The 24,622-nt window shown below is 46.8% G+C and overlaps 1 protein-coding gene across 2 annotated transcripts; it reads right to left on the reverse strand.

Annotated features, from left to right (window-relative positions):
- Nucleotides 1-9,503: 9,503 nt before the first annotated feature.
- On the reverse strand, nucleotides 9,504-15,436 carry tfap4 (transcription factor AP-4 (activating enhancer binding protein 4)). 2 transcript variants are annotated; one of them, XM_015945589.3, is made up of 7 exons: nucleotides 15,170-15,436; nucleotides 11,962-12,127; nucleotides 11,787-11,885; nucleotides 11,539-11,709; nucleotides 11,303-11,455; nucleotides 9,966-10,133; nucleotides 9,504-9,878 (listed from the first exon to the last, which is right to left on the reverse strand). In XM_015945589.3, exons 1-7 carry the CDS (start codon nucleotides 15,256-15,258, stop codon nucleotides 9,726-9,728), a joined length of 999 nt encoding a protein of 332 aa, XP_015801075.1. In that variant the 5' UTR covers nucleotides 15,259-15,436; the 3' UTR covers nucleotides 9,504-9,725. The 2 variants fall into 2 exon arrangements, with proteins under 2 accessions (XP_015801075.1, XP_015801076.1); XM_015945590.3 differs by lacking the exon at nucleotides 15,170-15,436 and adding an exon at nucleotides 13,421-13,530.
- Between the last annotated feature and the right edge of the window lie 9,186 nt (nucleotides 15,437-24,622).

Below are 24,622 nucleotides of genomic sequence, written 5' to 3' on the forward strand. Positions count from 1 at the left end.
CAAGGGAATGTCCCTTTGGCTGTCTGGTAAGGGAGCGTGACTCTCACCCGGGAGTCTGGGGATCGAACCCCGCCCGGGCCCTCGTTACTCCAATTTGCCACATCTGCCCTATTCCTTCACTTCTCCGCATGAATGACCCCCTTGGGGGACTCGTTCCATCTTTTGGGGAACTGTCTAACCAGGGCTCTGATGCCTGTGGTTCTGGATAATGCTGCTCCGCCTCCACCACCAGCCGGTAACCCTCCGCCTCCACCTGGGCCCGACAAGCCTCTACCTCGGGTTCTATCTTCGCCTTCGAAAGGAGGATGATTTTTCCTCCAGGTATGGTGTTCTCTGTTTCAAGTTGCCCAAGTTCTGTTGAGTGTATGTGTGTGCATGGATATAATTCATGTCTAAACATAACGTACATACTTGGCTGCCTTTGATGTCGTCATGCTGTGGGTTTCTGACGATCTTTGACGGCTAGTTTCATAACAGTGAAATGCGGTTAAATCTACTAACTGTTAAGATGAATCCAAGTTTAATTTTCTTTTTTCAGTTTCTGGATAGATGAAAACTTGTATACATTTTTCATGAATTTTATATTGTGATTCAGTTTTATTTTATAATCCATTAATTCCATTTCTGGAACATATAGGGTTTGATTACTAACACTGATTAACTTCTTGTGTTTCTTCTTCCATGTATTTTTCCAGTTTAATTAGTTTGTTTAAGGACACATACACATTTCCAGTTTGTTGACTAACATTGATTTCTTTATCACACACCTTTTATACTTTGATTTCAATGCCAGTTAAGAACTACTGATCAATTTTCTCTTCCATTTTTAATTCTGTTAATTGCTTTCACGAGCTTTCATTTTTCCCTTACATATAATTTAGGGTTTTGCTTAGTTTGTTAATTTCTGCACCTTTTTCGGTACACGTAGTTTACTACATCCACATCTTCCAGCTTACCTCCATTCACATGATCTCCAGACACATAGCACGTATAGCGTACATGCAGTCCTAGTGTTTTTTTTTATTTGTTCTTTTCCATCAGACACCATCTGTGAGAGTCTATGGTCAAATGCCCTGTGTGTGTGTTTTTGATGCTTTGCTGTTCCACCAGATGTCCTCGTCGACTGGGAATGACATTGCTGCCTTCTCCAACCATCTCCTGGCATCTGCTTCCTCCTGTTCCAGGTTCTGGTTCTTCTGGAGTTCTGGACCGTTCTCTGTGGATTCCTATCTTCTGGCTTTGCTGTGGTTTACCATGGTCTGGCTTGCTTCTCCAAATGGTTCTGGCTTACTTCTCATCGTGGTCCCTGCCTGTGGATTTCACTAAGTGGGATTACAATTTGCTAATTGGGATATATGTTGACTGCTGTGCTGTTTGAGGGTTTGGTTTTCCTCACTCCTGCTGCTTTTGGTGCCTCAGATAACTACGGTAACTCTGTCTTCCTCGGCTGAGTGCTCAGGGCCTCTAAGGTTGTCCAACACCTCGTGGTCTTCTGTCCATGACCCGGTGCCCTTGGTAGGGGGGAGATGTAGTGTACCAAATGCCAACAATTTGGTTATTTGTCCACTGTAAGGTCAGAGGTCATCTCACAGAAGTGTCCAGGCTGGTCCACCTGCCTGGAGTACTGTGTGACACATCTTAACTGTTCTGGTCTCCAAACCAGTAAACACACTGCTCTACGAACTTATTGCCAAGAAGGGAAGGCATAATAAACCCTTCTCCTGATTCCCTTTATCTTAGCTGAAACCAAATGTCTCCACCATTTTTGCTCCACATAACTGACAACATTTTCACTTCACTGTAAGAAATAACCTCTAAGTATCTGAGTGAGGTAGTGATTCTCTGAGGTCTTTGGTAACGCCTTTAAACTTGTCAAATTCTGATTTGTCTAAATGTATCAACAAAAATGTTGATAAATACAGGAATCACTTCCTGATTCCTCGGTTCTCCAAATGCCTCCTGGTTCAGCCGATCAAAGCCTCTCTGCAACACTTGAGAGTGATTTCAGATGCTACTACACCTCAGACGTGAAACGTCTAACTTGCAGACCCTGGTCTCATCTCATGGCCAGTGATATCTGAATTCAGAGGAAACTGCGACTCTTTGATATTCCTGTAGCCACGACGTCCGGTGAACTCAGCACTCGTGCTGCCTTCCTTCCGAACCACCCAGAGCGACCGTCACACAAGGGTTCGTAGACTCTGCTCCATTGTGTCGGATGGTTTTATGAATAATCTCTAGCATGGTGGGAATATCTAAAAATGACGGAGTCTTCACTAATACCATGCAGACGCACACCCATCTGGAATAATCCTGATATTTTGCAAAATAGCAAAATGATAAACCTTCTGGACTGGAAAAATAAGGGAATCCTATACCTGGAACACACATATGAAGGACTGGACTTCATCCCATTTAACAGAATAGTCTCCCAATTTGGAATAGAGAAGAATAGCTTTTTAGAATATCACCAAATTAAATCTGCAGTTAAACAAAAATTTAAGCTCAATAAAGTAGAATTACAAACAGCACCAAGGGTATTAGACTTCTGTAATCTCAAACACCCCAAACTACTGTATAAAGTATATAAGACACTGTCCAAAATAGACAATAGAATAGCAATCCCTATTGAAAAATCGGAGGGTGGATCTATCAGTCAGCTTTGACCAGAACTTCTGGTCCCAGACTTGTTTAAAAACTTTTAAAATGATCAGACACCCCAGTCCACCTGTTCAGGAATTTGGGGTAGAGTATGTGAAGACCTGTCAAAGTGTCTGAAATATCATATCCCAACTTCCCCTCTCTTTGTTTTCTGGGAAACCTGAACGATGTCCTGAAGATGTTAGATTCATCAACATCGAATCTCAGAGTGGGCCAGTTCAGCAGTGAATGGGAAATGTCCCGGTGCTTGCAATGGCTAGTCCGTCTCTGGTGGCAGGAGAGTTTAGTGGCCACCCCATAACTGGAGTGTTGCAGGTTCTAGCGCCACTCAGTCTGTTGCAGTTGTTGTATCTATTGTCAAGGTCCTGCTTGCATGCTGGTGGTTGGAGGGACCAGTGGTGCCAGTGTTTGGCAGCCTCGCCTTTGTCAGTGTGTCCCAGGGCAGCTGTGGCTACAGTGTAGCTCATCATAACCAGTGTGTGAATGTGTGTGTGTAAATGGGGGAATGACTGGTGGATTGTAAAGTACCTTGGGGGATTGTCTGTGGTAGCCTCATGGAGGGGGCTATCGGCTTGAGCACTGTTGCTAACCACTTAAACATTCTCCCTCTCCTGATAATAACAATTTACTTTCCTTGACATTGAATGTGCTACTACTAGTTTACCCGTTTAATTATAGATTCACTAGGATAAATACAATAATGTTTATCTCTCACCAAATAGAATATTTACTATGAAATCACAATGTAACCATAGAAACATTACTTGGTATATATGTTGTGTGTGTGTGTGTGTGTGTGTGTGTGTGTGTGTGTGTGTGTGTGTGTGTGTGTGTGTGTGTGTGTGTGTGTGTGTGTGTGTGTGTGTGTACTCTGTCTTCTCCATCCCCAGTGAGTCGTGGTGGATGGCTGCTTATACTGAGCCAGGATCCTCTGGAGGTTTCTTCCTGTTAAAAGGGAGTTTTCCTCTCCACTGTCGCTGCATGCTTGCTTAGTATGAGGATTGCTGTAAATACTCTGACACTAGTCAGTGACTCGAAGCAACATGCTGGGTTCCTTATATAGGAAACTTTTTTTGATGGCTTAATGAACCAGGGTCTCATTTATCAAACATTGAGTAGAATCCTTACTAAAACCGTATTGAAGCTCAGCAAAAAAAATGTACTTACACCAAGTAGGTTTGTGATCTATCAAACATGGAGTACGCACAGCTGCACGCAATCCCCGCTTCATAAATCGGAAACTTAACGAGAATGTTTCTCAGCTGCATTTTAGTTGCATCCCGCCCTCACCACGCCCACTTTCTGCCATAAATGGTCAATGCAAAGTGCCTTGTGGATCTCACGTGAGGAAATATGGGAAATATGGGTTTTCTGTGCCAAAGGTTCATTTGGCCCGGCTGGGTCAAATCTGGATTGCGCAGAACTTTAACCTACAGAGTAAGACCTTTGCAGACATCAAGTCTGGAAGAGTCTGCTGCAAACCATAACATCTGAACACCTGCAGTGCCAGAAGATGTTGTTCCCATGGAAGCCAGTCATAACATAACAAAGTTAAACTTCCTTTTCTTTATTTTAAATGTTGAATTATCATTTTGCTCATTATAAATGTGTTTTATTCAAATGAGTGATTATTATGCTTTGGGTAATCATAATGAACTAATGAATCCATACTTAATTAAATAATGTTTGAGGATGTTTGGTAATGACCTTCACACACTCAAACACTCACAGTAAACTCCAAAACACATTTGCTCTGACGCACACGTTTGCTTTGAGAAGAGAACTGGGTTTGGTAAGTTTCAGTTCATGATTCAGTTCGTGTTGACAACGAAAGAGAGAGGACGTGTGAACAACGCCAACGGGGAACGGGGAACGGGGCTGCGGCTCCTTTCTCCCCCCCCCCCCCCACGCTATTCCTGCCAAGCCAGACAGGATAGCTGAGTTGCAACCAGCTAACGCAGACTCGTCCCGAGTCTTTTGATTTGTGAGTAATTTAAACTTAAGAAACGCATCTTCAAACGCTTCATCATCACGTGTACCGAGGTCATCTCTGGACCGGAGCGTCGGACACCTTCGTCTTCTCTGCCAGCCAAGGTGCCCTGGATGAAACATCGTCCTTTGACGTCCCGGATCTAAAAGAGGGTCCGAATACGGTGAGGCAGTCCACGAGAGATAGCGTTTGATGCATCTTTTCCAACAAAACCTAAGTTTATTCAAACATCACTTTTCACTCAGACACCTGTTTCTTCCTGAAGCAAAATCAGATGCACACACGCATTCATCTCACCTCATTATCAATTTTCACACATTCAACACAAGGTCTATTTGAGCAAGTTTAAAATATCAACTGTTAAAGATTTTTCGACAAAGTTGCCAATGTTGATTGTTGTTTCCTATGCTTGTCATTTCAAAATCATTAGTTTAATTTGAAGAATTAAAACTTTTAACTTTCAAACTTGTCTCTTCATTGAACTGAAACACAGACCCACGGATATTATCGTCAGTTTATCGATGAAAACAACCTTTGAGGCTTCTTAATTCTATAAAATTTGGTTATTAATTTATTAAAATTAATATCTCAAATTGGTTCATCTTTCATAAAAGATCCTAAACCATTACACTACATTAATCAATAAATTAATAACCAAATTAAAAGTAGACAAGGTGTCTGCCTCACAGACTAAAGCTGGGAACTGATTCCACTAGAGAGGAGCCTAGGTAAAAGATCTGCCTCCCATCCTATTTTTTAGATGTTTCAGGAACCACTAGACCTGCAGTCAGTAAACCTGAAGTACTCTGTCAGGAAAACATGGAACAATCAGATCAGTGATGTGTGATGGAGCCTGATCAAGAGCTTTATATGTGAGAAAGAGGATTTTAAAATCTATTCTGAATTTTACAGGCAGCCAGTGTAGTGAAGCAAATAGAAGAAGAGTTGAACAGATTCTAATGAAATGTTCAGAAAATAATCACCAGATATACATCTACCCACTGAAGATAACCACTACAACCAATGGTTGTAATTTTACCAGCTTGAAACAACAAATGTTGGGATCAACATGTAATCGGATTACATGCTGTGTGATCTTGTGTTGTTTCCCAGCATTAGATGATTTCAGTTTAACACACACGCAAAAACATGCACATAAGATTCTACCTCGATTTAACTAAACAAACAGTTTTACGCCTCTAATTGGATACTTACTGCCCAAAGAATGAATATATTGAATGACCAGGTTATTCCATCTTTCCTGATGGACCCTGTTCCAGAGTGATGGTGCATCAGGGTAAGAAGAGAGGCAGATGAAGTGATGCACCCATCATGCCTAGTGCCTACTGTACCAGGCTGTGGGGGCAGTGCTATGATCTGGGGTTGCTGCAGTTGGTCAGGTCTAGGCTCAGCAACAGGATGTGCTCCAAGAATGAGGTCAGCTGACTACCTGAATGTACTGAATGACCAGGTTATTCCATCTTCCCTTACGGCGCAGCCATATTCAAGATGACACTGCCAGGATTCATCAGGCTCAGATAGTGAAAGAGGGGTTCTGGGAGCATGAGACATCATATTCACACATGGATTGGCCACCACAGAGTTCAGACCTTAACCCCACTGAGAATCTTTGGGATGTGCTGGAGAAGGCTTTGTGCAGCAGGCCGATGGTTTCATCATCAGTTTGAAATATTGGTGAAAAAATCTTGTGACACTGCAGAAGCTTATTGACAGTGAATGTGAGCTGTAATCAAAGGCGGCAGAAAAACTTAATATTAGAGCAACCTAATGTGTGAATTTAATAGCTGAGGTGGAAATGACTTTAAATGTGCAATATAGATTAGCTGCAGGATAATAACTGTAACTATGTCAATTATTCCATTCTGTAAATTATACAACCAACTATAAAATGATCAAATTTCAGTGGGACTTGTTTTGTGTATTTGTAGTATAATTGATTATTTTATCATCTGACTTGTTTGATCTTAGTTTTAGACAAATTAGGTTGACATTATTTTTAGAAATTAATTATTTTTTCAATTTAATTTAATGTAGTATATTCAACTATCTACTCTCAGTCGCGAAAACCTTTGCTTTTAAAACGAAAGATTGTTTCAGACGCAGCAGATTTCTTCAGCATGTTTTTGTAGTTTCCCCTTTTTGGAACGAGACAGAATCTCTCAGCTTTGACATTAGGATTTTTGCTGTCTTTATAGTCATTCTGTAGACAAGTTGAATTTGCCAAAACACAATCAAGTGTAATATTCTTCTTCCCCTTCGACTGAACATTTGGGGTGGCGGGGGAGACAAGGGGCTTTGAATAGATCAACGCATGTCAGGAAATGAGGGCAAAAGATGCCACCAACTGTCCCTGGTGAATATTTTAACTGTCAGAGAGAAGGTGGTCAGGCTTAATTTAGCAATGAGCTGAGGGGGTGGGGGTGCTTCAGCATCCACCAATCAGGAGCAGACACTTGTGCATCCACACCACTGTTTGATTGGTAGCTCACCATCAAAACAAAAAAAAAAAAAACCTCAGATTTATGTAATGTTTGCAGTTTTGTCTGAAACAGTGGCAAATTAACAATGACAAAAGGAAACAAACACTGAGGCCAAATGTGTAAAAAACAAAGTACAAACTTTATTATTCTGTCTTTACAAAGGCACAAGCCTCTTTATCCCCAAAACTTTTCTTTAGAAAAACAAAACAATAGCTTCTTGATGACTGTATGCACCGACAGGTCTAATAACAAAACAAGGAACGGAGGAGAAAAATTTACAGGAGAGAAGAAACATAACTGCAAAATGTCTGGGAAAATGTAAAGACGACACATAAAGATAGGATAAAATATGCAAAAGAAGATATGATGGTTGACAGAAGAGATGGGGCTTTACTCCTCTGACCTCAAGAGCTTCAGCTGAGGAGATGCTCCTTTACACACAAGAAGCAAACTCCACTCAGTATATTACAGTAAGTGCTTCGTAACCTTCACCTCTAGGCCCTCCCCGCTATTCTGATATGTCCTCATAACAAACTGCGATGCAAAAAAAAAAAAAAAAGGTAAAAACAAGACGGAGCAAATGGAAACGAACCATTCTCGAAATCAGCATAAAAGTTTCAGATGCAGAACGAGAAGACGCTCTTCGAAAAGCGGAAACTCTAACGGAGACGCTGGTCTCGGTGCAGCTGACGTCAACGGTTTTAAAGGGTCATTCCACGACAAACGTCACGATGAGGAGTGATCAGTTAGTTAAGCACACCGTCTCTCCAGCGGCGACGCGGGAGGGGTGTAACCGTTACTGAAGAGGCCCGTTTTATTGCCTCCTTACTGGAAAACCTGAATACAAATTTATGGAATGTCGAGTTGGAAAACATCTCCACATCTCTGGCTTTACGACTCACACCCCGCAGAGCTCCAACGGTTTAAAAACTACACGTAAACCCAACCAGCATTTTAACACTCCTGCCAAACAGCTCTCAGGATCCTTTTAGTATTGTTTGTAGACCGTTCATGTCTGAGGCGTGAAAATAGAACTAAAGTAAGAGAATTGGGTATGATAACTAGCAGTAAATATTGGAACACCCCTGGATGTTTCTAGAGAACCAGCAGCCTCCTAAAGACCTGGATGAAGTCTTACTTCTCTTAACTCCCCGGGGCTGTTAAGGCTGGTCTCCCTGCAGCTGTGGGGCTGTGAATAAGACGAGCTGCAGCCCCTCTCCGCTGCATCCAGACTTCCTGGTCAAAGCGCAAAACTCAAGCAAAATCATGTAAAAAGCACGATGAAGCAGACAAAGCGACGCGAGCAACGCCAGGAGATGCATAGAGTGGCTGTAATCTATCCAGTTACTCACAGGAAACATTTCCTCATTCTTCAGCACATTCTGCTTTGATAGATGTCCCAAAGGTGAGACCAAGCACTACACCGAGGGAGGGGGTAAACAAAAACAAGCTCTATTGATCGAGCAAACAAGTGATTGTATATCGTATTTGTATGAGAAAGTCTTACATTTCAAGGCAGAAGTGGTGCTGTTGGAGACTTCCAGAGTCTGGGGCACCACTAAGGCCTGCAGCTTCAAAACACCAAGACACACACACACACACACACCTGTTGTACGGCCCACAGGTTAGCTTATTGACCAGCCAGGTGCTATCGGACACAGAAGGGGAGGATTTTCAGAAACATCTATGAAGTTATGTTTTGTTTTGTTTTTTGTTAGGCAACAAGTTAAGGAAGAACGTGCCAAATACACCAATGGGATAACTGGGAACCCAGCCCAGCAGTAGCAGAAACAAACAAACTGAAAATAAAGTTGTGAACCAGTAAGTGCTTATTTCACGTGAGCACCAGCGAGTCATGAAACAGCTTTTACTTCCTCGTGGTTCTGTTTTTAGCTTTCTGGCAGGGCCTAATAAAAGTATGAAAAATACAACTCGACAGTAAAATAACACATCTCTTTCAACATGAAGCTTGAAAGACGGAACGTTAGGATCAGTCTCGTGAACTCACAGTGTCTTTCCAACAGCTCAGATGGGTCTCAGGCTAACAAGAACGTCCTGTCGTCAGAAGTACGCGTCTCCGCCGACAGCACGCCGCCGAGGTTTTGTTCTTTTGATCAGTCACGTGGCCTCAGGACCCCAACAACACAACAGTCCTGGTAGCTAATAAAGATGTTTAGCAAATAGTTGAAGTTTGACAGAACATTTCTAAAATCGGTCACCAATGTAGTAGCTCTAATATTCTTTATATAAATTCATGAAGAGAATGAGATTGTGAGAGTGGGTTAGTGAGCCGGAGTTAGAGATAAGCAGAGAAATATGCAGACGAGACAGCACATCTGAGTGTATACCTATACGGGCCGCCCAGCACAGCAGGCCTGGTGAGTACTGGAAGGCAGAAGACAGTAAAAATAAAAAAGTATAAAAGAAACTAAGAACGAGTGCTTCAATCCGACTACCAGTCCTGTTAACGTCCACAGAACGACTCGGCAGCCTCCCTTTGCGTTGGTCTTCTCAGGCCTTTTGTGTTTACGAGTGTATGCGGGTGTGCGATCCACGAGATGTCAGGGGCAAACTCAAGGCAGTGAACAGTCATCAGGCCCGTCGCTGTTTGAGGCTGTATCAGAGCCCGCTGCATCAGAGAGGACGCGCCCCGAGCTGACGATAACCGCCCTTCGCTGCTCTTCCTCAAAGCCCTTCCCTTGGGTACCCTCAATGTGCTGGATCGCCTGCAAGAGCAAGGAGACAAGCCAGTGACAACACGACCGCCTAGTGTTCAGGTCAGAAATGTCGCCGAAACAAAAAAAGGTCATTACTTGAACGATGGTGTCCAGGTTTTGTCGAGATGTGGATGCTGAATTGATAACTGATGTTGGACCCATGGTTACCACGGTAACATGATGGGGCTGGGGAGTCTGAACAGGCGCAGGAACGATGACTGTTGCGTGATGTGTGGGTGCAGGTGGAGTAGCGGGAGCCAACACCTGGTTCAAACAAAAACTATTTTATTGTGGCGTTCCCACTTTGTCTCACTAACAAATGAACCGACATACAAACAGGCAGGTCATCCACACAGTCTGAAATAATATTACAAACAAACCTAGAGTTGTTAGGAAATGCATCACTTTTTAGCTCTAGATCAATATAAGGCCCACGAGCCCTCAGCAGCCCTCACTTAAAGGTCAGGTCCAGCTTACGCCACAAGTCTCAATTAAAAGCAGCTTCTATCCCATTATTCATGCCCCTACAAGCACCTTAAGGCTCGTTTTTCACTCAAGAACAACAGGGTATCTGCGGGTGTAAGGGAGCCACAATTAAGACTTTTTAAGACCTTTCTTAAGGCCACTTTGACCAAATTTAAGCTATTTTTAAATATTAAATTTAAGCTATAATTTCCAGCTATTGCCTGGAACCGGTGCTAACCACGTCGCGAATTTGGGATTAACCATCCAGTTACCATTAAACTTGCACTTCCCCATGGCACAAGCTCCCACTAGCTTAACCAGCTAATGTGCTCATCTAAAAATAGCCCCCTTTCACAAGCAACGGAATGTGTACGGTTCCACTTTTGCCATTATCGTACACAAAAAATGCTGAACACTAACTAGAAATTCACGAAAATTTTATAGAAATAAAATAATCTTGTTTAGTGAGTCTTTGGTAATTTAAGACCTTTGAAAACTGTATTCAAGGATTATTTGTCATTTTTAAGGATTTTTAAGGCCTTAAATTTGGAAAAGCAAATTTAAGACTTTTTAAGGCTTTTTAAGGACCCGCAGATACCCTGAACAAGTAGTCTGACAAGTCCGCCTCACAGTCTAAAAATACCAGACCAAAACGTCCAATAGCATCAGTCAGAGGTAAGAGTGCTGTTTTGTCCTCGAACTGTGTGGTGGGGCGGAGCGGACACCAGAGGACAACTGATCGCTCTGTGCCATGGTGAGAACCCAGATATGGATCGGGGCGGACAACTGCACAGAAATGTGTGAGCAGCTCATCCGACTCACTCCGCGAGGAACGCAGAAAGCTGGAGCAGTGGGCGTGGAGGGGACTGCGGTCCGTAGGTGTGTGTTTATTTCCAGGTCAAACCTTTGAAAAGAATGTCCAAACGTCTGCTAGTGTTTCTTTAAACCAGAGGACGGAGTAGCTGTACCTGAGGGCTGTGCGCTGGAGTAATGTCCTGTTCCAGCTGTTTCTGCTGCTGCTGCAAACGAATCAGAGTCTGTGCCTGGACCTGCTGCTCCTGGAGCTGCTGAGTGATCACTTTCAGCTTCTCCGGGTACAACTGAGCGTCCAGAGAACGCATCTGCCACGCAGAAAATTGAGACAAAAGTGTCAGTGGTGGTGCTGGTCAGACATCTGACACCGTTTTTCTGTTTTTGCCGTTACCTGATCTTCCAGCATCATTCTGACTGAGCGCTCCTTTTCCAGCTGCTGCCTCAGCTCAATCATCTCCCTCCTTAAGTCCTCCGTCTTCTCCTCTTCCAGGATGTCTGGTGAGCCAATACCCTCATCTTTCTCCTCCGCTCGCCTCCTTTTCGGGGAAGAGCCACTTAACTCCTGCAGAAGGGAACGACACATCCAGGTATAGACGAGCAACACTGAGGAGACACCGCTGACAGAAGCTCACGCTGTACCTGTATGATTCGTTTGAGCTGACTGTTCTGCTGCAATAGTCGCGTCTTCTCCTGCTCCAGAGTGAAAATGTACTCTGTTGTCTGTTGCAGGATGGCAGCCTGAAGAGAAAGGCTGGTTATGAAAGTTACGCTCAGAGCCCTAACAGCTGCGTCTAAATCGCCGCCCGTGACCCACCTTGCTGAGCTTTTCTCCATCGCTGTGTGGGATGAGCGTTTTAAGCGACTGGAAGCCGGCGTTGATGCTCTGCATACGCCGACGCTCGTTGCTGTTGGCGATCTCTCGACGGATGCGCCTCTCTTGGTCCCGGGCGGTTTCTGGGGTCAGAGGAATGTTGGCCAGACTGGAAGGGAAAGAGAGGGAAGAGGGCAAAGTCGTTGGACAGAAGAAAACCTTTAACAGCAACAGATGCTATATTCATGAGCTCAGAAGCAGGTTGTGGGAGCTGGCTTTCACGGGACATGCGCTGAATAACAATGTATGCACCAAACTACATATCCCACACAGGCAACTACATTTTACAGCTTCAGGCATTTAATATAGTTTCTAACGTGTTAATATCGTCATCACACCCGAGTTGAGAAAAAGAGCCACCAGCCAGGTGCTGAGACTCCAAAACCCTTCTGTGTGCAACTGGATATCTGTGGGACTCCTCGCTCCTGCCAAGCTCTTATCGGTACCGACTCAGCTGCCTCAATGCAAACACAACTGTGCAGAGACAGACCAGAAAAACGGTGCGTGTTTGTTCTAGGTGTATAGAGATACGCACAAAGCATCGCTGCAGCGGCATATCCAACAAACACAATCCACGGTCAAAACACCTGGGCTAACGTAAACCAGGAGCAGGTAACTAAACAGCGGATTTACTGACAGAGCTGATCAGCTGAAAATCCCAATCACTTCATGTTCATTTTATTTATAAAGCTCCTTCCCACCCCCAATCAAGGGGGCCCAAGGTGCTGAACATGGTGCAAAGAAGCAGCACAATAAAACAGCTCTGTAATAAAATACAGAGATGAAAACATTTCAAAACAAACAATAAAAAAAGAGCTAAAAACAAAAAATTGTGATCAAAAACCTTAAAATGTGAACAGAAACAACTAAGAAATGGATCTAAAATACAGCGTAAGCCTCGCTTTGAAAGTGGGCAGCGATGTGGACGGCTTGATTTCGTGTGGGTGTTGGTTTCAAAGCTGAGGACCCAGAACTGCAAAGGCACGATCACCCATCACGGTACCACCAAAAGGTCACTGTGATCCGAACGTAGCGATCTTGCAGGAAAGTAACGGGTCAGCAGGGAGGCTAAATATGGTGGCGCTGATCCAGACAGGGATTGTAAAACAAGGACCAGGATTTTGAACAAGGTGCAACTCTTCACCAGTAGCCGGTCCAAAGCTGTCAGGAGGGGGAGTGACATGCTCCATAAAGAAATCTGGCCACAGCGTTTTGGACCAGCTGGAGCCAAATCATTAAAGCCAGCTGGTCAGCTCAAGCCAGCACAGAGGGAGTTGCAATACTCTAGCGTAGAGGTGATAAAAGCATTGGCTACAGTTTTCAACTCCTGTTTAGTTAAGATAGACTTAATATTAGACAAGCGCCTTAACTGATAGAAACACGAACGAACAACAAAGTTCACCTGACTATCAAATCGTAGACCAGAGTCTATCTTGACACCCAGATCCGGTATGACGGACTTCTCGTAGGGGAGAAAGGATGAAAGGTCCAATCCATGGGGCTGGCGGTCATTTAGAGTAAAAACTATTATTACAGTTTTTGCCTCATTTAAAGAAAGGAAGTTGGACCCCATCCATTGGGTAACATCATGCAGGTAATTAACCAGCTGCTGTAAGCTACCTCTGGCCCCTGTTGTTCATACAAGTACACAAACGTAACTAAAGCACAACTTCAGTAAAAACTTAAGAGTTTCAAAAATGTACAATGAAGGTCTATAATTTGTTATATTGGATTGAAATAGTTAAATATTTTCTAAAAATGGCAACAAAAAAAGCTATCAAAGTGAATCCAACTTTTTGGTGGGCTTGAAATAAATATGAAAAAAATAATATCATGATCTGTCAGGACAAAATAGCCTAATTTAAACATTTCTTTGAATGGAAACAAGGTGAAAATATCATGATTAATTACAGCATGGTCCCGTTTAAAAGGTTAATCGTTGAAAGATTTAAACTTTTGGGATACTTTTTGTTTTTACCCTGTCAGTTTTCGCATTTTGACTCTTGTAACACGTGTTTAAAATACGTTCGAGTTGAATAAATGTTATTACTGGAAAAAGGCAGTTCTGAACCAAATCTCAGAAGCCGAAGATTTGGGGCCAAGTGAATTAAACTCTATTTCCCATGATGCCCTGGTGCCACCAGCAGAAACAGATGGTAGATCCCTCCGCCGCCTCCCTCCATCCATCCAACAGGGCTGCTGCGGAAAGCATAGACGGGCCTTCCGCGACACACACACACACACCCCCTTGATAAAAACACCACGTTTGATCTTCTGCCTCTCCGCGAACACCTAAAAAATCATGTACCGAACCCGCAGTAAGCAGCGTGTCTCTCCACACGCCCAGGCGAGCCCTCCGCTGAGCCCGAGCAGTCCGCTGTGCTCAGAGCCGACTTCGTGCTCTCCGCCATTACAACAATGCGGCAGGCAGGCAGCATGGCTGAGGTGCGGGATGAAAAGACGCAGTGGAGGCGGCTCGGCAGCGCAAATTAGACACAGAAACACTCTTGTAACTACCACAACTCCAGCTGAGGGTCAACGTGACAACAGCTGCTCACTTGAGCTTAAGTACCGAGCGATAAGATGACGCTATAAAACGAGACGAACAGCAGAGCCGTCATCACTTTTAAGCACAAGCCACAAGCATGGCCGCACTACCCACAATAACTTCGGCTCCTTTGAGCCTAATCGCCAACAGTCACAAGCGTTCACGACAACCACGCATCATTTAAAACAAAACCACGCAACAAAGAGCTATATTATATGTCAGTGCGCAAATCGCAACACGTTTAGTTGTGTGTGAGCTAGTTTTTGGATGAATATTTCGAGGGTATGCGCTCTAGAGCGGAGTAGCGGCGTGGTGTGCACGGGACCACGTGGTTTATGTTTGTTAGCCACAAAATGCACCGATTTCACGAGCAAATGTGCGAAATAACGAACCGAAGATCCCGCTGCCGGAGCAGGGATCCCCGCGGACTCGGCGGTGATGTGATCCCGGTGTTTAGTGTTAATTACCGCCCGCAGCTGCCCGTGAGTGAGCCGCGTACACAATAACAGATCAGACCATGCATGTTGCCATATATTCCCCACACAGGTCGCAGTTATAACACACACACACACACACACACACACACACGTGTGGCTTACACACCTACAAAGACCACCGATCACTTCTTTGTCCGTTTTCCTGAAGTGTTGCAATGAGGGCACCTTCTGAGCTGGTACCATGAAATACTCCATGCTCGCCGTTCGCCAGTTTGATTTCCCCCCTAAAAAGCAGCAAAGTTTCAGTAGAAAAACAGAGAAAGGAGATCCGAGGCGGCTAGATTCCTCAGAGAAGATCTAAATCCCTCGTCTGCAGTTCGTTCAGGCTGCGGCGGACTGTAATGTTACTCGACTTCCAGCTGATGGGGTTCCCTCGTTGTGTGTGGCGCTCTACCTCTGTCTCCGTCTCCCTCCCCCTTTGCCTTCTCCCTCTGCATATCCGCGCGCGCGCATCTGTTTGTGTGTGTGTGTGTGCGCGTGCGTGCGTGCGCGCGCAGCTGATCGGATGGCTTTCAAGGCGGGAAACAGCTGGTAGGAGTCACACACCGCACTACTAAAAAGGCCTCCTTCCGCAGAGACAGGAGGGGGACTGCGTGTAAACAAAGGACTATTTAATGCAAAATACTAATTTCATTAAAACACGTAAAACGGATAATATTAATAATTTAATGGGTTAAAAGTCCAAATGTTCTAAATCAAATAAATCATCCGATTTTATGCGTCGCGAGCTCATTTTAAAGAGGGACTATAAATATTTAAAGCATCGTTCCTAAAGAGGTTTATAATTAACCAGCTGGTTGTGATTTAACGTAACTATTGAACCATAACGTCATCGGCAGCTGAGTGAGAGTCGAGACTAGTGCAGGGGCGGACACTCGAACAGCTGAGATAAGAGAACAACAAAGATCAGCTGACGAGCTGGCAGCGCTGCATGGCAACAGCGCGCTGGGGAGGGCTTTCAGACACACACACACACACACACACACACACACACACACACACACACACACACACACACACACACACACACACACACACACACACGTTGATCAAGTTCTTGGTGCGCGTGCACGGAAGCCTGTTTTCAGCCACATCTTCCGGAAGCGAACAGCAGCGGCTCCATTCAGCTTTATGGCATGCTGTTGTAGCATATAATGCTTTTGTAACATATAATCAAATCGCACTCATTTCTTTTTATTTTGTTTTGAAATAATTTTTACTAGTTGAATTTGATATTAAAATGTCGTTCTTTCATACTGGTAAATTACACGTTACATGTCTTAAAAATAAGTTAGTTAAATATTAATCCCCGAGATCCTAATTTAAAAGGCCCTTCTAATGTTAGGCAAACATGTCAGAAATCTATGGGGCTGTGACACTTTCCCAATTTGTTTTCTAACTTGTTTCGTTTTAGCCCCATATCAGTAAAGGACATTTTTCTAATTAGAAATGAACATCTTAAGTATTGATAATTAAAATTCTAGAAATTCACAATAATTTTTGGTGAGCAAACGCACAGCAAATTCACAAGTGTTAATTTTCTGGTGTTGGTCCAATTTAACACCAAGAATAGTTAATTTAACACTAAAAAGTGTTACATAGTTGATATGTAACACTGACATGAGAGTTAAAACCCAGTGTTAAAGCGCAGCGTTTCCTAATCAACTCTGTAGGTGTCATTTTGGACAAAATAACTCCTAAAAAACTCTGAACTCCCACAGCAGCTGTAACACCTGCAGAGTCAATTTGTAGACTCCACCCTTTTATTCAAAAAGTTGGACTGGTAGCGACCGATTGGCTGCAGAGAGCTGCAGTGGGCTAGGCGCATTGTGGGTAGTCATGTTTTTAGTTAGTTTGTTCTGTTTTAGGGTGTTTATGAATGTTTATTTTGGGGAGTTGTGTTGTTCTTAGTTAGTACTTTGTTCACTTGCAAATGTGGTTTTGCTTGTTATGTCATGTTTGCACCGTGAGTGAGGAGGCCGGTCAAAAGAATAAGGCTGCTGTGTGTTCAACTGGGACAATTAATTAGTGGCGCATTCACAGCCAGTTGCTGTACGTCTCATGAACATCTCCATTGACTAATTGCGATTGCAATCATGAGGTGGATAAGGCAAGAGTTAACCAGTTTCTTATTATAGTTGATAGCTTCCTGGCATTACACACTGAAAAGTACCAAAATTAATTAAATTGTGGTGTTAATTAATAACTTAAGTTCAAGATGGACTCTAAATATCAATACTGGTTGTTATGTACATGTTACTGAAATTAACTCTAATTATTTAGGCGAACACTGTCTTGGTGTCAAAATTTAACAAGTAAGTAAGGAAGTAAAAGTTTATTTATATAGCACCTTTCACAGATATAAATCACAAAGCGCTGTACAACATGATAAAGATCAGGGCAAATACCTCTAACCAATAAAAACATCCAATAAACAATAGCAGTGACAAAGTAGAAAATTAAATCATTAGTATAAACAAAGTGAAGGTGTGAACCCAAACAAAGCCATATTTTTGAACATTTATGGAGAGAACGCCTGGATGAAAAGGTGAGTTTTTAGATGATGTTTAAAGACCTCTACAGTGTTAGAGAGACAGAGACATGTAAACACTTGTTTACATGTCTCTATGTGGTGTTTTAACACTAATTTGGTGTATTTAGTAAACTCTGCTGGTTTTTAAATTGAACACCAAAAGAGTTCAGTCTTAACACTAAAATAGTGTCGAAATGTAAACACTTTTAAACGTGTTGATTTAACACTGAAGCAGTGGTTCCCATATAAAGTCTGAAGAAGTGTTCATTTTAACTCTGAGAGTGTTAATTCAGAACTTTCAAATTTGCTGTGAACGACTGATATAAATTGAAAACAGTATTTTGTGAGTAATTAGAAACTTTGGTCGGGCAGAACAAAGATCCCCAGCGTTGGAGCAGAAATAGACCAGCTTATTAAAACTTGAAAGAGTTCAAACGTTTGCTTGTGATTCTCATCTTGTGTTTAAAGAAAGATTTTTACATTTTTAAAGTAAATCATCAGCGCATATCAGAGACCATCGCATCATGTGTTTAAAAACTGGAAGATGCCTCCCCCGACTCACCCGTGTTTGTCCTTGGGGACTTCAATGGCTGCAGACTGAATAAAACTCTCCCAACCTACCACCAGTATGTCACCTGTGCCACCAGAGGCGGTAAAACAATTCCTGCTATGGCAACATTAAGGATGCATTCAGAGCCTATAAGAAACCACCACTCAGCACAGCAGACCATAATGTCATCCACCTAGTCCCAGCATATCACACCAAACTAGAGAGAGAGGGTGTTGTGAAAAAGCACATACAACAGTGGAATAGTGAGGTGCAGGACACTCTTCAGGCTTGTTTTGATTGTACTCTGTGGGAGGAGCTGACCACAGGCAACACCTTAGAGGAAGCTACAGATGTAGTAACATCTTACATGTCCTTTTGTGTCGACATGCTGGTTCCCATGACGACAATTAAAGTGTTTTCAAATAATAAAGCCTGGATCACTATATCACTTAAACTACTCTGAATGAAAAGAAAGTAGCTTTTAACTCAGGGAACAGACTAGAGGGTAAACTTATCCAAGACACGCTGAATAAGGAAATCAAAGTGGCTAAAAGGGTCTATAAAGACAGGGCGGAGAGGCTTTTTAACCACGGTAGAGCCAGGGAGGCTTGGCAGGGGGTCAAAACCCTGGCTGGGCTCCCTTCTAGAGTGACATCATCTGGGCTCCCCGCAGAGGTGTGCGTTCGCATGGCAGATGACTTAAATAACTTTTTCTGCAGGTTTGATCAACATGACTTTACCCAGGAGAGGGAGCAGCTTGTGGCAGAGCTAGCCCCTTTGTCCCAAGCCGTTAGAGGATTAACCCCAACAAGGCCTCAGGACCAGACAGGATCTCTGGTCGTCTGCTGAAGGTCTGTGGCAGTCAGCTGGCTGGAGTTCTCTGCTCCCTGTTTAACCACTCACTAGCTGAGCACTCCATCCCCTCCATCTGGAAGTCCTCTATCATCTGCCCTGTGGCAAAGAAGAACAACCTAGGCATCAACAGTGACTTTCGACCTGTAGCTCTGACATCACTGATCATGAAGACCTTTGAGAGGCTCGTAATGGCCAAGCTGCTGGTTGATGTGGGTGCATGTTTGGACCCAATGCAGTTTGCATACCAACCACACAGAGGGGTGGATGATGCTGTCCATATGCTGCATGTGACCCTCACCCACCTGGAAAAGCCAAAGCCACGTCAACCTGGTCTTTGTGGATTTCTCTGGCACATTCAACACAGTACAGTCACGTTATGGGACGTAAACTGCTGAATCTGAACGTTAACCCCCATCTCATCCTCTGGGTCCTCTCCTTTCTCACGGGGAGGGAGCAGAGGGTTATCAGCCATCACAGTACTGTCAGATCACTCTCCACTGGTTCCCACAAGGTTCAGTCATCTCTCCACTTCTGTTCATCTCATACACCAATGACGGCAGGATCACAACCCCAGGAACTGGACTGTTTTTCACTTTGGTGTACAGAGAACTGCCTGGGCTTAAACATCTCCAAGACCAAAGAAATAGTCATTAACTTCAACCGTGGCCCTTCTCCATCCATCCCTGCACTCACTGTAAACAGCCAAATTGTTGAAAAGGTTCACTCATACAAATACAGTCAGGTCCATAAATATAGGGACATTGATTCAATGCTAACATTTTTGGCTTTATATACACCACCACAATGGATATCAAATGAAACAAACAAGATGTGCTTTAACTGCAGACTGTCAGCTTTAATTTGAGGGTATTTACATCCAAATCAGGTGAACAGTGTAGGAATTACAACAGTTTGCATATGTGCCTCCCACTTGTTAAGGGACCAAAAGTAATGGGACAGAATAAGAACCATAAATCAAACTTATACATTTCAATACTTGGTTGCAAATCCTTCGCAGTCAATTACAGCCTGAAGTCTGAAACACAGACATCACCAGACGTTGGGTTTCATCCCTGGTGATGCTCTGCCAGGCCTCTACTGCAAGTCTTCAGTTCCTGCTTGTTCCTGGGGCATTTTCCCTTCAGTTTTGTCTTCAGCAAGTGAAATGCATGCTCAATTGGATTCAGGTCAGGTGATTGACTTGGTCATTGCAAAACAGTTCATTTCTTTCCCTTCAAAAAGTCTTTGGTTGCTTTTGCAGTATGCTTTGGGTCATTGTCCATCTGCACTGTGAAGCGCCGTCCAGTGAGTTCTGAGGCTTTTGGCTGAATATGAGCAGATAATATTGCCCGAAACACTTCAAAATTCATCGTGCTGCTTTTGTCGACAGTCACATCATCAATAAATACAAGAGAACCAGTTCCACTGGCAGCCATACATGCCCACGCCATGACACTTCAAGCACCATGCTTCATGTCACGGCGTGTGGGCGAGGTGAGCGGAGGCAAGGATCCACATGCGGGTGAAGAAGGCAGGCAGGCAGACAGACAGGAACGTTTTAGCAAGGTTTTATATAAAACACGCTGGACACAGAAACAATGAACCGACAAAACATACAGAACTGAGAGGGTTTAAATACATGAGGGCTGGGAGCTTGGGTGATTGGAAAACGAGAGGCAGGTGGGAGCAATTAACAGAGACACTTGACTGAACAGAATGGGGAGACAGGACAGGTGTGACAGTACCCCCCCCCCCCCCCCCCCCCCCCTCAAAGGGCGGATGCCAGACGCCCACAGGAACACAGAGTAGGGCGGGAGGAGTTGGACCAGGAAGGAGGGCCGAGAGGAACCGAAGGACCGGTGGAGAAGAGGCAGGGACCAGTAGAGTCCGGGGGCCCGTGTCTGGGGAAGAGGAGGACACGGTGACGGGCTCTGGGGGGCCTGCGTCTGGGGCAGAGGAGGAGACGTCGACGGGCTCTGGGGGGCCTGCGCCTGGGGCAGAGGAGGAGACGGCGAAGGGGTCTGGGGGGCCTGCGCCTGGGGCAGAGGAGGAGACGGCGACGGGCTCTGGGGGCCCTGCGTCTGGGGCAGAGGAGGAGATGGCTACGGGCTCTGGGAGGCTCGCGCCTGGCGAGGGCAGGACCGGCGGTGACCGGAGGCAGAGTCGCTGCAGGGGTAGTCTCGGCAGGTCGAGACGCCGGACGTGGCCTCGTTGACTTCTGGACTGGAGGAGACGTCGTCAACTTCTGGACTGGAGGAGACGGCGTCGACTTCTGGACTGCAGGCGGCGTTGACTTCTGGACTGGAGGCGGCATTGACTTCTGGACTGGAGGAGACGTCGACTTCTGGACTGGAGGCGGTGTCGACTTCTGGACTGGAGGAGGCGTCGACTTCTGGACTGGAGGAGGTGTCGACTTCTGGACTGGAGGAGGCGTCGACTTCTGGACTGGAGGCGGCGTCGACTTCTGGACTGGAGACGTCGACTTCTGGACTGGAGGCGGAGTCGACTTCTGGATTGGAGGAGAGGTCGACTTCTGGACTGGAGGAGACCTTGACTTCTGGACTGGAGGAGACGCCGACTTCTGGACTGGAGGAGACATTGACTCCTGGACTGGAGGAGGCGTCGACTTCTGGACTGGAGGAGGCGTCGACTTCTGGACTGGAGGAGACGTCGACTTCTGGACTGGACGCGTCGACTTCTGGACTGGAGGTGTCGAATTCTGGACTGGAGGCGTCGACTTCTGGACAGGAGGCGTCAACTTCTGGACTGGAGGAGACGTCGACTTCTGGACTGGAGGCGGCGTAGACTTCTGGACTGGAGGAGACGTCGACTTCTGGACTGGAGGAGACGTCGACTTCTGGACTGGAGGCGGTGTCGACTTCTGGACTGGAGGAGACGTCGTCTTCTGGACTGGAGAAGATTTCGACTCCTGGACTGGAGGAGACGTCAACTCCTGGACTGAAGGCTTCGACTTCTGGACCGTCGACTTCTGGAGTGGAGGCGGAGCCGCCGCAGATGGGACCGCTTCCTTGGCTGGTGCCGCCGGACTGGGCTCTGACAACTGGACAGGCTGCCCAGGGGGCGGAGCCTCTTGGACCGGCTGGCCCAGGGGCGGAGTCTCTTGGACAGGCTGGCCCGGGGACGGAGCCTCTTGGACCAGCCGGTCCAGGGGCGGAGCATCCTGGACCACTGCTGGAACAGGCGATGACTGGACTGGTGGAACTGGTGCTGACTGGACTGGCAGCACGGGACCTGGAGCTGACTGGATGGGCGGCGCGGGACCTGGCGCTGACTGGATGGGCGGCGCGGGACCTGGTGCTGACTGGACTGGTGGCGCGGGACCGGGTGCTGACTGGACTGGTGCCACGGGACCTGGCGCTGACTGAACGGGTGGCGCGGGACCTGGCGCTGACTGGACAGGCGGCGCGGGACCTGACGCTGACTGGACGGGTGGCGCGGGACCTGGCGTTGACTGGACGGGTGGCGCGGGACCTGGCGCTGACTGGATGGGCGGCGCGGGACCTGGTGCTGACTGGACTGGTGGCGCGGGGCCGGGCGCTGACTGGACTGGTGCCACGGGACCTGGCGCTGACTGGACTGGTGGCGCGGGACCGGGCGCTGACTGGACTGGTGGCGCGGGACCTGGCGCTGACTGGACGGGTGGCGCGGGACCTGGCGCTGACTGGATGGGCGGCGCGGGACCTGGTGCTGACTGGACTGGTGGCGCGGGGCCGGGCGCTGACTGGACTGGTGCCACGGGACCTGGCGCTGACTGGACTGGTGGCGCGGGACCGGGCGCTGACTGGACTGGTGGCGCGGGACCTGGCGCTGACTGAACGGGTGGCGCGGGACCTGGCGCTGACTGGACAGGCGGCGCAGGACCTGGCGCTGACTGGACTGGTGGCGCAGGACCTGGCGCTGACTGGACGGGTGGCGCGGGACCTGGCGCTGACTGGACTGGTGGCGTGGGACCTGGCACTGACTGGACGGGTGGCGTGGGACCTGGCGCTGACTGGACTGGTGGCGCGGGATCTGGCGCGGGACCTGGCGCTGACTGGACTGGTGGCGCGGGACCTGGCACTGACTGGACGGGTGGCGTGGGACCTGGCGCTGACTGGACTGGTGGCGCGGGATCTGGCGCGGGACCTGGCGCTGACTGGACTGGTGGCGCGGGACCTGGTGGAGCCGGAAACTGGTAATGCAGGGAGATTAGATTGTCCACCTGGAGCTCCTGGAGACTGAAGATCTGACGGAGTCGGACCAGCTCAGCTCGGAGACCGGCAAGCTCTGTTGGATGGGCTGAGGGATCGGTCCTTTGGCCTGGAGACGAGGGAGCTGCTGACTGGACCGGAGGCAGGGCCGCTGGCTGGACAGAAACCTTCTCCTGGAGATACGGGGAGGATAGGGTGTCCAGCTGGAACTCCTGGAGGCTGATGAGTTGACAGAGCCGTCCAAGCTCCGCTTGGAGGCCGGTGAGCTCCATCTGATGGGCTGAAGGCTTGGTCCCTCCGCCTGCAGATGAAGTAGATGCTGACTGGACCGGAGACGGGGCCGCTGATCTGACTGGGGGCGGGTCCAAGCTGGCGTGGCGAGCCGGGATAGCGGTGAGCCCATGGTTCCGTCCTGGGACAGGGCGTGACGGTGGAGCCCGGCATCCTTCCCAACGCCGTGGGCCAACTCCAGGGGAGCACACAGCCAGTTTGGTGCCCACATAGCAGGAGCGGTCTAGCAGCATCTCCCAGTCCAAACCCCCATCTGGCTCCGGGAGGGTGGAGAGGATCGTCGAGGCCGGGATTCGGCGGCGGCTTCTGCAGCGAGGCGACGCCGGAGGAGGAGAAGCCGGCCGGTGGTTCGGGGTGAGCCATTGGATCCTTTAGGAGCTCGGTTCATTCTGTCACGGCGTGTGGACGAGGTGAGCGGAGGCAAGGATCCACATGCGGGTGAAGAAGGCAGGCAGACAGACAGGAACGTTTTAGCAAGGTTTAATATAAAACACGGGGGCGACGGTGGCACAGGTGTTAAGTGCTCGCCCCGTAATCGGAAGGTTGCAGGTTCGAGCCCCGCTCAGTCTGTCGCTGTCGTTGTGTCCTTGGGCAAGACACTTAACCCACGTTGCCTGCTGGTGGTGGTCAGAGGGACCAGTGGCGCCAGTGCTCGGCAGCCTCGCTTCTGTCAGTGCGCCTCAGGGCAGCTGTGGCTACATCCTAGCTCATCCCCACCAATGTGTGAATGTGTGTGTGAATGGGTGAATGACTGGTAGTGTTGTAAAGTGCTTTGAGGGGTTCCAGGACTCTAGAAGGCGCTATATCAAATACAGGCCATTTACCATTTACCATTTAACACGCTGGACACAGAAACAATGAACCGACAAAACATACAGAACTGAGAGGGTTTAAATACATGAGGGCTGGGAGCTTGGGTGATTGGAAAACGAGAGGCAGGTGGGAGCAATTAACAGTGACACATGACTGAACAGACAGGACAGGGTGTGACACTTCACTGATGAGGTGGTATGCTTAGGATCATGAGCAGTTGCTTTCCGTCTCCATACACTTCTCTTCCCATCACTCTGGTACAAGATGATCTTGGTCTCATCTGTCCATAGGATGTTGTTCCAGAAC

This window comes from Nothobranchius furzeri, chromosome 12 (genome assembly GCF_043380555.1).
Source record: "Nothobranchius furzeri strain GRZ-AD chromosome 12, NfurGRZ-RIMD1, whole genome shotgun sequence".
Classification (NCBI taxonomy): domain Eukaryota; kingdom Metazoa; phylum Chordata; class Actinopteri; order Cyprinodontiformes; family Nothobranchiidae; genus Nothobranchius; species Nothobranchius furzeri.

Excerpts from the sequence above, each read along its gene's own strand:
- tfap4 (XM_015945589.3), bottom strand. The coding sequence starts at position 15,258 with ATGGAGTATTTCATGGTACCAGCTCAGAAGGTGCCCTCATTGCAACAC. Across the intron at positions 11,710-11,786 it reads AGCTCAAACGAATCATACAG|GAGTTAAGTGGCTCTTCCCC; the intron begins GTACAGCGTGAG and ends TCCCTTCTGCAG. Across the intron at positions 11,456-11,538 it reads GAATGATGCTGGAAGATCAG|ATGCGTTCTCTGGACGCTCA; the intron begins GTAACGGCAAAA and ends TCTGCGTGGCAG.